General features: G+C 34.0%; 1 protein-coding gene across 1 annotated transcript; it reads right to left on the minus strand.

Moving 5' to 3' along the window:
- Positions 1-7,726: 7,726 nt before the first annotated feature.
- LOC100805258 (translocase of chloroplast 90, chloroplastic) lies at positions 7,727-12,576 on the minus strand. Its single transcript, XM_003541437.5, has 3 exons — positions 12,386-12,576; positions 11,756-11,883; positions 7,727-10,723 (listed from the first exon to the last, which is right to left on the minus strand). Exons 2-3 carry the CDS (start codon positions 11,880-11,882, stop codon positions 8,463-8,465), a joined length of 2,388 nt encoding a protein of 795 aa, XP_003541485.1. The 5' UTR covers position 11,883; positions 12,386-12,576; the 3' UTR covers positions 7,727-8,462.
- Positions 12,577-12,862: the final 286 nt, after the last annotated feature.

The following is a 12,862-nucleotide window of genomic DNA, read 5'->3' on the forward strand; positions in this document are numbered from 1 at the left end:
CTACACTCAACACTAGTGATGCAACGGACAATTTGCCATGTACATTAATGTGTGGTGTTGCACATTCTTTACTCACATGCATATGTTTACCCCATTAACTTGGTTCTCAACAATCTGTGTGGGTTCGGCGCTCGATGCGGAACACTGCGGTCAACACTCATGATGCAAAAAACAAATTGTCGTCTTTAGAAATTTTTGTAGCTGCATAGTATTCACTCACATGCATTGAATATCCTACCCATATCTCTCACCTATCTCCCCTACCTAACTTTGCCACCTAAGCCTTGTAACTAACTTTGCCACCTAACCCTCTCACCTAAGCTTCCTATCCAACTCTCCGACCTAACTTTGTCACCTAACTCTCGTACTAAACTTTCTCACCCTGTATATAATCTCACTATTTGACAACATATCACACACAATAACATTCTCACAAAATAAACCTCTATTTGTAACTTTCACATTCTTTCCACTCATATTCCACAAGCACCACCCATGGCTCCACCTAAAGAAATTACGACCATCATTTACCACAATGGTCACATTACAAATTACCCGGTTCATGGATCGGTGTACACATGTGTGAACCCAATATTTATTTACGTAAGTCGTTCTATTACGTTAACACAATTGATTTGAAAAATTTACAACCGTCTCCCTACTCGACCAACTAAAAAAATTGATCAATTGTTATATCATGTCCTTATTCCATTTCATCAAGGTCAAACACATTATATTTCAGCACAACTATTAGACAATGACGATCTCAGAGGCGCAGTGGAAACAATTCTCCAGAATCCACAATTGAATTCTGTTGAATTCTATGTTGTTACTGACCTTATTCCTCAACCACAACCACCATCTCCACAATTGTCATGTCCACAACTACAACTACCGCCTCCACAACAATTACCGTACAACAACTTCGACTTCAATGATCTAGTTTCTTCATATAAAAATCTTGAAACATAAGACGCCTTTGACATTTATACTTCATACACACAACTATTATCTGAAAATGATTCTTTTTTTTATATCCAACAAACCTCCTTTGACCAACAAAATCATCCTTCATCCCCATTTATGTCACCCTCACAACAACCATAAACACAAACATCAAATCGAAATGAACATTTCATGGTTAATGAAGATCTCATTATACGATTTCATGAGGAAAATATGGATGATTTTAGTGAGGATGAGGATAAACAGTTTTTCGATCACATTAATCAGCAAAGCGATGACGAGGGCGTTGGCGGACCAACGTCGCCTCTATCACCTCCATTGTACTATCACCAACCTAGGTGTCCAATGAACATGAACCTTGACCACCTATCACACTACATTGATCGACACCATTTCGTTCATAAAAAAGATAACATACAACCACCAACTGGTGCACTCGAGATTGACATGACCTTCGATGAAAAAACACAATGTATTTAAGTATTCAAAGAATATAACATTAGAAATCATTTTGATTCCAAAACAATATATTCTGACCAGAGAAGGCTAAACTTCATGTGAAAATCACATGAAAATGGTTATACATGGAGCTTAGGCGCATGCAATTCAAAGATGCATAAGAAATGGATTATCAAGAGTATAAGAGATCATCACACTTGTCTCGCGCTAATGCTCGGACAAGATTTCGGCAACTTGACAAACACATCATAGCATAAATCATCCAACCAATTGGAAAAACAAACCCAACAGTCTCCATCAAGATGTTGGTTGGAGAGATCAAAACGTTCATGAATTATATTCCATCTTACAAAAAGACATGGTTAGCAAAGCAAAGAGCGTTGGAGATGATTCATGGAAACCGGGTAGAATCATATGTCAACTTGTCAAAACTTTTGGGAGCTTTGCAATCTTGTGTTCCTGGGACTGTGGTCATTGCTTTCAACGAAATCCGTGTTTAAAGAGGGAGAAATCGTACTGGGCAAGTCTTTTAATCATTTGGTCCATGCATTAATGAGTTTGCATATTGTAAACCCATCGTACAAGTAAATGGTACATGACTTTACGGGAAGTATATTATTGATTGATGGCTACAATACAAAATGGAGCTAACCATATCTTCTTGATTACGCTACCATTATAGAAGGGGAGAGAGAACTTCAGCATTCGGGTTTTTCCTAAAGAATTTGAGAAGGCATGTTACTCCGCAAATTAACATTTTTCTCGTAGGCATCACTCGATTATAAGTGCCTACAACAACCCAAGTAACTTATGGGTTTATGACACACCTCATTTCTTCGGTAGGATCATCTTGAGTGAAGTTTTCACTTCAATTGTCCCAACATATCTTCATTCCTTAGACAAATGTGATTGTTTAAGTATTTTATTTATAATGTAATACAATTTTCTTCAATAAATAAATTATTAAACAAAAAATATTATTATTTAAAAAAATCTAATGACATAAGCAAACAAATTACATTTAGTAAAATAATAATATTAAAAGTTTTTTTTTTTTTAAAGCAAAAATATTATTAGACAAAATTTAGATTTTTTTTAAAATAAAATGTTAACTTAAAAAAAATCTTGTATAAATTAAATAATATAAGAAAAATAATTATATTTAATAATATCATTTTCTTATTAAAAAATTTTAATAAAAATTATTTTTAAAATAAATTAAAAAATACTTATATAATATAATATTTGTATTATTTTAATAATTTAAATAAAAATAAAAATTTACAAATAAAAAATAATTAAAAAAAAGCACTATACGGAAATTCCTGACTTCTCAAAGGGAATGAAAAGGGGTTGTAGTTTGGATATTATTATGTAAATAGATGTAGTCTGAGCAAAAATTGGAAAGAGGGTGTGTGTAGAGTAAAAAAAACCCTAGCTTTCTATTGTTAAGTGTAGTCACCTGTCTTGCATGTTTGATTTTTTATTTTAATTTATCTCATTCATTTACTAGCATCTATTTAATTCCGTTGGTCACACACAAAACAATTGATTTTTTATAATAACCATTACGAAATGTATTAAAATCAATTTTAGAATTAGTATTATGGAATATAATACAAATATCAGAATAATTAATTCGAAATGTATCAAAATAGATATGAATTTGCGGATTACTTAGTCCGGAATAAGAAATTCATCATTCCGACTGTAAGATTAGCATATCGGGAAAGGCAAAGAATAATTATGGAATTTTGAAATTTGCAAAATTAAAAGAAGATGCAGGAAGTATTTTCATGGGTGCTGGAAGTAATTGCCCAATAGGCATTGCATTTTATTTACTAAAGCTTAATGCAAGTCTTCAAAAAAAATTCCTTAACCTCGGCATCACTTTTAAGCAACGTCCAGTTTTCCTTAACCTGTGCTACATGCTCAAACTAAGCACATGGAAATTGGCTTCGGGAAAAAGTAATTGCCTGTGACATCCAACTTCGAGTCTTCAATACGTACCTACAGGCTACAACTCAACAAATTATCAATGTATTTACTAAAACAACATACAATAAATATTAGACAATTTGATCCATTGTCATAACCTGCCTCTACGATGTCATCACGCCATAATCTGATCCAATGTCCGGAGTTTTCTGTGTATCTTTGGGCTGCTGACAGCCTTAAGATTGAGAAGGCTTTAGTTATATTCACTCTCCTTTTTTGTTAAATACACTTGTTTTTTTTATTATCATATATACCCTTTATACTCATAACATTGATACAAAATCATTATTCTTGAATGTACCTTTTAGAACAATGTTGTTTTCAACATTTTGGAAAGTGTTTTCTAGAATGCTTTTTTGTATTTTTTTTAAATGTTTTGGAAAATATGTTTTGTGTTCCAAAAGATACTTTTTGGAATATTGAAAAAATATCTAAAAAAACTCAAAAAGAACACTAGGACCATTAAAATTCTCATATAAAGGGAAAAAAGTGTACAATAACAAAGCAAATGAAGTTGAGAAAGCAATAATTGATATTGGTATTTCAATCTAGACAACTCAAAGAGGCCCTCCATTGCAGCAACTTGAAGTTTAGAGGATGAAAAAACCCTAACACTAGAGTAAGAAACTGAGCAATGGAGGAACAAATAAAGACTAGAGCAAGAGATCGAAGGGGGTGAGGTGAAGAGAGTAAAAAGAGGAATCAGCATGATGAAATAAAAGGGAATCTGTTGTTGCACTGAAAAGAGGAGTATACAGTGGAGAAAGGAAAGTTTGAAGGGAATTTGTTATTTAAGTGATTTGATTTTAGAAAAAGAGAAGGAGAGTGTACTTAGCAAAAATTGGAGAGGATATCACAATAATCCCTTTAGAACTTTATGTATGAGGCTTACGGATTAATAATTCATACTGGGCCTACGGCAATCCGTATTGGGCTTATGAAAGGGTAAAATTGAAATTTCACACATTATATTGGGTGTACTAGAAAAAATTCTGGGTGCCCGTAGCATTTTCCATTTGTTTATAGTGGAACAAAAAAGCCCACAAACGGTAATTAGCCTGTTAATTCAAGGTTCCCCTTTAGATATAGATGGTACTATGCTAGCAATCATACTCATACGTGATTTTTAGAACAAGAGGTGCTGGCTACCGTGGACCACCCATGGAACATTCGAACATTTAAATTTACCTGTAATATCAGGTCACTTACCCAAAATAAATAATAAAAAATTAAAACAACATTTTTTACTTAAGAAGTGAAATAAAATAAAAACATAAATTAAAACTATTTTTAAAAAAAAATTAATTACTCATTTGATTTTTATAATTTCACGATTCATACCTTCTTCGTTTCTATAGTTTAAAAATGATTATTTTAGTCTTTATAATTTATATTTAAAAATAATTTTTATAATTTATATTTTAACTTTTTTTAATCCTTATAATTTGAAAGTAATTTTTTTTAGTTATTATACTTTATGTTTTAATCTCATTTTAATTCTTATCATCAAACTATGAATAATATTATCAATTACAGTTAATTATAAAAATATTAATAAATAATTTATAATTAATTTATCACAATATAATTTGTAATAAAAAATAGTTAATGATTTACAACTAATTTATAATTAATTTTTTAATAAAAACTAAAATATAATTAAAATAAAAATTATAAAAATTAAAAATTTTACTTTTAAATATAAAAACTAAAAGAAAATTAAAATATAAATAATAAAAATTAAAAAAAAACTTTTTAAACGATAAAGACTAAGAGAAAATTGAGAGTAAAAAAACCACTGCTATAAAAGACTAAAAAAAAGTATGAATTATCAAACTATAGTTATAGTAATTTAAAGAAGAAAGAGAGAAAGAAACGAAACATTAATCGCTCACTACAGTTGATGAAGGTTGGAGAGGAGAAATCGAAGTGAGGCGAGTCGCCGGAGAAGAAGAAAAAGTTGATGTCATAATCTTCATCCCGAGTTTTTTAGATCTGGAATTTCAGATCTTAGTGTCATGACGGAGCAGGCATGCTCGAAGTGGCCGGAAGTGAGTTTGAGGAGTAAGCCTCGGCATGAACAGATGGTGGCTAAGGTCAAGTTGAAAACCGTGAAAGAGGGATGCGGAAGATTAGGAAGAAAGACCTTGACTTTTACTAACCTATTATTACAGCTAAATTTTAATACACAAAGCACACAAGAAAGGCCTTCAGGATCAAAACACTAGATTAAAACAAAAACTTGTGCTAATAGAAGCCCGAATGATCAAAAGGAATAATTTCTTTTGGAATTTACCAAATGAAAGGATTTTTATAGCTTGCTAATAAGGTCGTAAAAAATTCACAACTTTGCTTTATATATATATATATAAAAAAAATTATATTAAATTATAATTTTTTTAAGACTTTACAGTCATTTTTAATTATTATTTATTTGAATTTGTACTTATTTTTTTAATCTTAAATTAATTTTACCAAAATATAGTGAGATATATCTAGAAATTACTTTTAGTAAAAAAAATCCTCAATTTCTCAAATGTTACTCTTTTATTTTATTTTATATTTAATCTTCTTATAGTAATTTATCTTTTCAACTTATCCTCTTATTTTTATCTTTCATTATTAACTATCTAATTAATGGGATAACTCATATTTAATTTCTTATTATGTGTAAACTTCCATCGCCAGTGGTAATTATGCATTGCAAACGAAGTTGAAAGACAACTAAGGTCTTTGATTTAGGAAAAAAAATAAATTTTATTAATTTTTTTAAAAGAATCTATCAATGATTAAGAATAACTTTAGGTCACAATTTAAATTATTTATTATAAATCTAAAATATAATTTATTTAAAGATATTTATTCATTGTTAATTTTAATTATAATGCTATTATATATAAATTTTTCATTTCATAAATTTTGTTGTAAATCTAAAATTTAATATTAATAATTTTTATTATAAATCTAAATACATTTTTTTCATTTTCAAAGTTGTCATTTCATAAATCTTGTTTGTTATTTTTACTTTTTATTTTTTTATCAAGATATTTCTACAATTATATCTGATATTAATTATTTCATTAAAATTTATTTAAAAAATAACTTTAAAGTCTTAAAATCTTTTACGAATTTAGATAACTAATTTAAAAAAAAATTGTAAAAGATTTTTTGTCAGAAAAAAAAAGAGAGTATAAAATGGCCCGTGGAAGAAAGTGTTTTTGGTTTTGCCTTGGCTTGGATGGAAGAGAGTGAGAAAGCCCCACAGTTGGTGCAAGTCCTTGAAGCTCTGAAAGAAGCCACCCACGACATACAACGACACCACTCCTCGGATTCCCCACCCATAAAGGCACTCCTCCAACTCCACACCATCCTCTCCTCCTCCGACCCCAACCTCTCCGCTCTCTCCGACCACCTCAACCGCCTCAAAACCCTCGTCGACTCCCTCAACAACTCTAAGGGCCTCCGATCCTTCTTCACGCGCCCCCCTCTCCACGCACTCCCTCTCACGCGTCGCCGCCGAAATCGAGTCCGAAATCCAAGCCTGGATCGACCGCGAAACTCTCCACCGCCTCTCCGCCTCGCTACGAAACCCTAACATCAATAACAATGATTTGGTCGCGCTGCTGACTCAGTTCCGTGACCGAGTCTCGCAGGGCTTCAATCGCGAGTTGCAGGACCTGGTTCTCAAGTTAAAGCTCTTCTCCTCGCTGGAATCAGTTCTTTTTGACGCAAAATGTCCGAACCGGGTTCGCGTATACGTCATTATGTATGTCTAATCGAATGGTAAAATGCTGCCTGTCCTTAATTGTCCATTCTGTATCTGGGGTAGTGGGGTCCAACATGTACATATGATTCATGAATAGGAAATTCAGGAAGCCCCACACCACAAATGGTATTGGCACATAGGGTTACGTCATTGATGACTTAACAAGACGAGCAGAACAAAATCATAATCCTAAATTCACAAACACAAGAGGCCAATCATGCATTACAAATCCCCCCACCTATTATTTAGGTGCATCTGGGTATTTTTCACGTGAGGAAATCCACATTATAATCACATCGAGGACAATTTTAGAGTGCAGGTAGTTGTGAAATGCATATTTAAAGAAGAAAAAGGAAAATATTTTTAGTAGTCATACGGATAATTTGTGAAGTACATGCCCAAGGAAGAAGAGAAAAAAAATTGTTTTTTCTTAATTAAGACAGTGAAGAGTGAGAGGTTTACTCTCTAAATTATACATTTTAATTTATACTATATATAATTAAATGTTATAGATTTTTGCAATGTGCAAAATAATAATAAAAAAAACGATTTCCTCTTATACAACGATTAACAAACATACTATAGAACGTGCAACATGTTCCTTGCTGAAAAGATAAGTTTGGGCAGAAAATACAACCTATTCTTCTTCACCAACCGACATGTTGCCCATAGTCGTGTCACCTGAACCAAAAAAACCATAGAAATTCCCATTTGATGATAGGCACCGCACAATATAAATGCAAAGCCAGAGTTTGAACATCAATGCAAGCCTCAAACTAAAACGAGATGATTTGTGGCTACTTGCATTATCACTAACATATACCCAGAGCTTCATTAACATTTTCCACATTGCAAAAATTCCTGTTGAACAACAATCCTCTATCATTCAAACTTGCTAATACTTGAACAAATCACAGGAAAAAAAAATCCTGACATTTTCTGTGCTTTACTGTACAGTTATGACTTCATTTTACTAGAAATGAATATCAATTCTCTCATACTGATTATTAATCCATAATCTACAGATAGAAATAAGTTCAAGATGCCAGCCAGCCTTACCTAAAAGACTTTCAAAAACTGCATCTGAAGTATCACGGAAAAGAAAATTCCAGCTAGCCTCTTCAAAAAATAAAATCCAATTCGTACTTTCTGTCTTCCTTTTACAGGGGAAAAAGGTCCATATCTACGTAGGGCATGCAGAATGCTTCACTGTTTTCACATCTTCCTTGAACAAAAAATAACAGTACCAATAAGTAAACAACGAGAGCAGACTTCAGTCCATTACATCCCTCACCACGTTCTTAGTTTCCTTTCTACGTGATAGGAATTTCAAAATCGAGAAAACTGCAACCGAGGCAATTTGTAAATGCTCAGAGCTACTTATCTTTATACATATTTGCCCCATTTTACGACTATTTAGATTAGCACTTACAGATGCTTTCGAGCTTCTAGATAACCTGAACTCCGATTGTAAACTTCCACTCAATACCATTTCTTTATTGAAAGAGAGAACTGTCATCGTCAAGCTTACATTATCATTTCTTACAGGATAATCTTCCCCTCGTAAATTAGCTTCAAAACTCCCGCCATATGCCATTTGTCCTGCACCCTCCATGCGGCCAGCATTCAAAACAAATTTTAATCTCTTCCCAACAAACACAGTATCCTCAAGTTTTGCACCCACGTAGTACTTTTTAGCAAAAGATGTTAAGGAAACACCACAGTCAGCAATATTGTGCTTTATGTTTTTCAACTTTGTGTTGCTATGAACGGTACAAATGAAATCTTTACCAGAGGATTGAACATCAACACCCATAGAATAAGTAGGGCCCGATGGATCAACATAAGCTGCCACACACTCAGATTGAATACTGAAATCCTGTTTGTTCTTATTCATCTGTCCCACAACTGAGGCATATACATTCTTCTTTATTTCTGTAGTAGTCTCCAAGTTTATACCATCAAAGCCCACATCATGATCCCATCCTTGGGGATCAAGAACAGGTCTCACAAGCAATCGGTCATCAGAAACAAGGCAACGATATCTATGGCTATGGCAATCTAAGTCAAAACTTGGAGGAACGGCCATATCTGGTAACAAAACAGGTTCAGGAGGTGCCTGTTGATCATCAGGGTTATCACTGTTCAAAAACTTTTTATCTGTTAAGAGTAGTTTCTCTTTGCGCCTCCGACAGTCTTCCTTCAACTGTTTCTTTAAGTAAAGAGTCTCCCTGTAATCCATTTCATCCAGATAATCTTTTTTTAGAGGCTCGGGCAACTTTTTGAACTGAGATTTTGTCAACACTCGTATGGATGGAAGTTGATCATATTCATCTTCTTCCTTATCAGAGAGTAATATTTCCTCGATTTCATCATCAATCCCACTTACATTGGATACAGGTCGATGGCGTAAGAGAGACGAAAGGAGATGGGGCATAGAAGGAATGCGGGCACTGTTTGATGGTCCCAGCCCTACACTGTTCTGAAACTTGAGAAGAGAGTTTACATCACCCAGAACTTTGGTACAAATGCAAAATAACAAGAGTTGAGATCTCCAAACTTGTCCATTTGGGAGAATTTTCTCTCCCATAATATTTTGTGGGCATTGAGAATGGTTCTCAACCAAAAGTACAGGGCTTTCAACCTTGGAATCAAACACCACCTGTTGTATATGCAGCTGTATCATATTAGTACAATAAGAAACATATGACTCATAATTAAAAGTATACCCATCAGGTCCTTCTGGAATGGCAGAGGAAGAATGAGTCATGACTATGATGGTGTTGAACCAAATTGCCGAGCCAAACACTTCAGTTACAAGTTTCAAAAGTGGGAAGTCAACATAACCAGCATTGATAAAATCAAGCCGTTCAAAGTACAAAACAATATCTGGAGGGGACTTTCTAATGAATCTCTTTATAGAAAGCATGATCCTCTTATTTCTTTTCATATTGTTGGTGGAGGAAGGCAGGAAACCAGGGGTATCAATAAATGCTATGTTAAGCCCATTGACATTTCCCACAACTTCTTGGATGCAATTAGTAGCAGGTTGAAAAGCACCGGTGGTGGTTTTTGCTTGACCAAATATAGAATTTATGGTAGCACTTTTACCAACTCCTGTTTTACCAAGAACAAGTATTCTGCAGGAGAAATCCAATTGAGGCATACCAGTAGCCTCCTGTTCGCTTGCTATTGCTCGGGCGCTACTGCTAATGTGGTTAACTCTTTTCAGATCTAATTCCTTGGCACGAATCAAAGTTGCCAGGTGCATCCGATAAAGAACCTTAGCAACCAAAAGATTTTCTTGTGATTGGCCAAGGCGTTGGAGCAATCGGAAGAATTTAACTTGGAGTTCCTCAACCTTGGCCAAAGTATCCTTCCGTCTTCCATTAGTGTTATGTTGATACTGATAGATTTCTGTATCTGAAACTAGCTGCAAGGAGGAACTATGCTGATTACTCTGATCACCATATGAAGAGTTTGATGAGTTGGAAGGGATGGGTGATGATACTGAATTAGCTGAGTGATCTGAACCTAACAAAAAACATATGTATTAGTTCTATCTAAAGTGTACTGACAATAGACATTACATTCACAAAAAAATCAGATTTGGCACAAACATTGGATTAGAAATGATATTATGCATGGAATTTAGCACCGCTCACTTTAATCATCCTCAATCACAGAAGTAATGTCTAAATTTACTTGTTCCCTGGACTAGATGTGAAGAAGAAACCTTCTATTAACTAACAAACAACAAAGACCCAATAAATTCACCGCAACAGAAATTTGATATTATTGTGTGTTTAGTAACTATATGACAGTTATGCGTATATTTCTTGAATAATATGTGTGGCAGATTTCTGAGGGATTGTGTAACTGCATGTTAAATTGTTGGTGTTGATTTGAAGGAGGATATTCCTTGTTAGGGAAGAGGACTGTGTCAGTGTTCTGTACAACAGGGAGGCCTGCAGTTCCTGCCACCTTAGTATATAAGTTAATGATAATTTAATGTTATTATTAAGAAAAGATAAACAAATTTCTTTTACATCCTGAAAAGAAAAAAAAAATGTTCAATGATAGAAGGGTTGTTTACCTAGCTCAAATCTTGGATTTGAATCCCAACCGTAGCCTTCTGGCATAGTCGTATATATCTATGTCTCTAAATTACCATACTGTAAAGGCTCACTCTATTAACAATCCAAGCATAACCTCCACAGTTCCAGTTCCTCCATATGCAAGGTGGTGAATCATGTCACAATGTTCCCTACAGGATCTAAGAATTGTGAGACCAACTACTAGTCTCAAATGGTGGCCTAGGAAGACGTACATACTGCACTATATAATTAGATGTTACTTTTTACTAAATTATAACTATTTATCTGTTGAGCTTAACATGCAAGTAATAACAGAGCAAAATAAGATCCCCAACTAGTATCATCTTATTTCACCAACCACCATTTTGGGGAGGAGGAGAATTCCGTTAAGACCTTCTCTTGTGAGAAGTTATCTCGGCGCATTTTCAGTGGTTCCACTCAAAATCAAACAGTAAAGTCAGGGTGGTACCTTGCTCATTAAAATTTTCATTCCGATGCTCTCCAGCATAGAGACTATTACTGCCAGATAATGGTGAAGGCGAGACCAGCGATTTGGATAGTATTTGAGAGAAGACCCAATCTCTAACACCTTTCATCCTACAGCAATATACGAAAAGAGAACTCCATAACTCCAGGTAGTAACTATTTACAACGGTGAGCCAAAGAGATATTTTGGTTCTTCTTAAAGTGAAAATAATACCCCAAACACATTATAAACATCAGTTAAAATATTCATCACATGCAATCAACAAAGCATAATAATTCTTCACTTGGGAACCTCAATTCAATCAGCACAACGCGAATTAATAGCCAATTTTGAAAACATAAACCCTTTCCAAACAACTTTCTATTAAAAAATTCAGTCAATAAGTGTTGGTACAACTAAGGAACATGATAAGAAAACGCTAGATTCCGATGCGCCATATACAAAATCAGCATACATGAGCAAATCGAGATATGGGCAGAGGAAGAATGACGTGTAAACCTATGAAACAGAGATCGCCAAACGAATTGCAGCAATCATTCAAATCCAACGGAGAAAAAGAAAACAACAATAAATAAAAAAAATGCAATAAAAACACCAAAAGAAGTTTCTCACTTTGGTATTTGGGCATCAAACACAAAGAACCACAACACGAAAAGCGAAAGGCAGCAGAGTTGTTGGGATATACTCAAATCCCAAGAATCATTTAACGGTCCAATAGCGAGTCCAACCGACAGGGCGAAATCATTAAGGAAACCGGATTCTCTCACCTCGAGAATCAGTGAAGGAAGAAAGGGAGTGAGAAAACCCTAATTTCACGAAATTGGAAAGGGGTGTGTGAGTGCACGAGAGAATAAGAAGAGAAATGTTCAAATGGAGATTACGAGATAAGACAATTATTTTGAAGTGGAAGATCAAAGATGACAACAAAAAGTGGTGCTACTCTCCACGCTGATTGTAAAATACAAATTGTCATTCCACCGCCACCAATCAGTTCACCACATGCACTCTTGATTTCTTCATTCTAATCACATTTGACATGTAACACATGTCTATTTGTAACAATAGACTAGTAAATATTATGCCCAGACA

Source organism: Glycine max, chromosome 13, assembly GCF_000004515.6.
Source record: "Glycine max cultivar Williams 82 chromosome 13, Glycine_max_v4.0, whole genome shotgun sequence".
NCBI classification, from domain to species: Eukaryota; Viridiplantae; Streptophyta; class Magnoliopsida; order Fabales; family Fabaceae; genus Glycine; species Glycine max.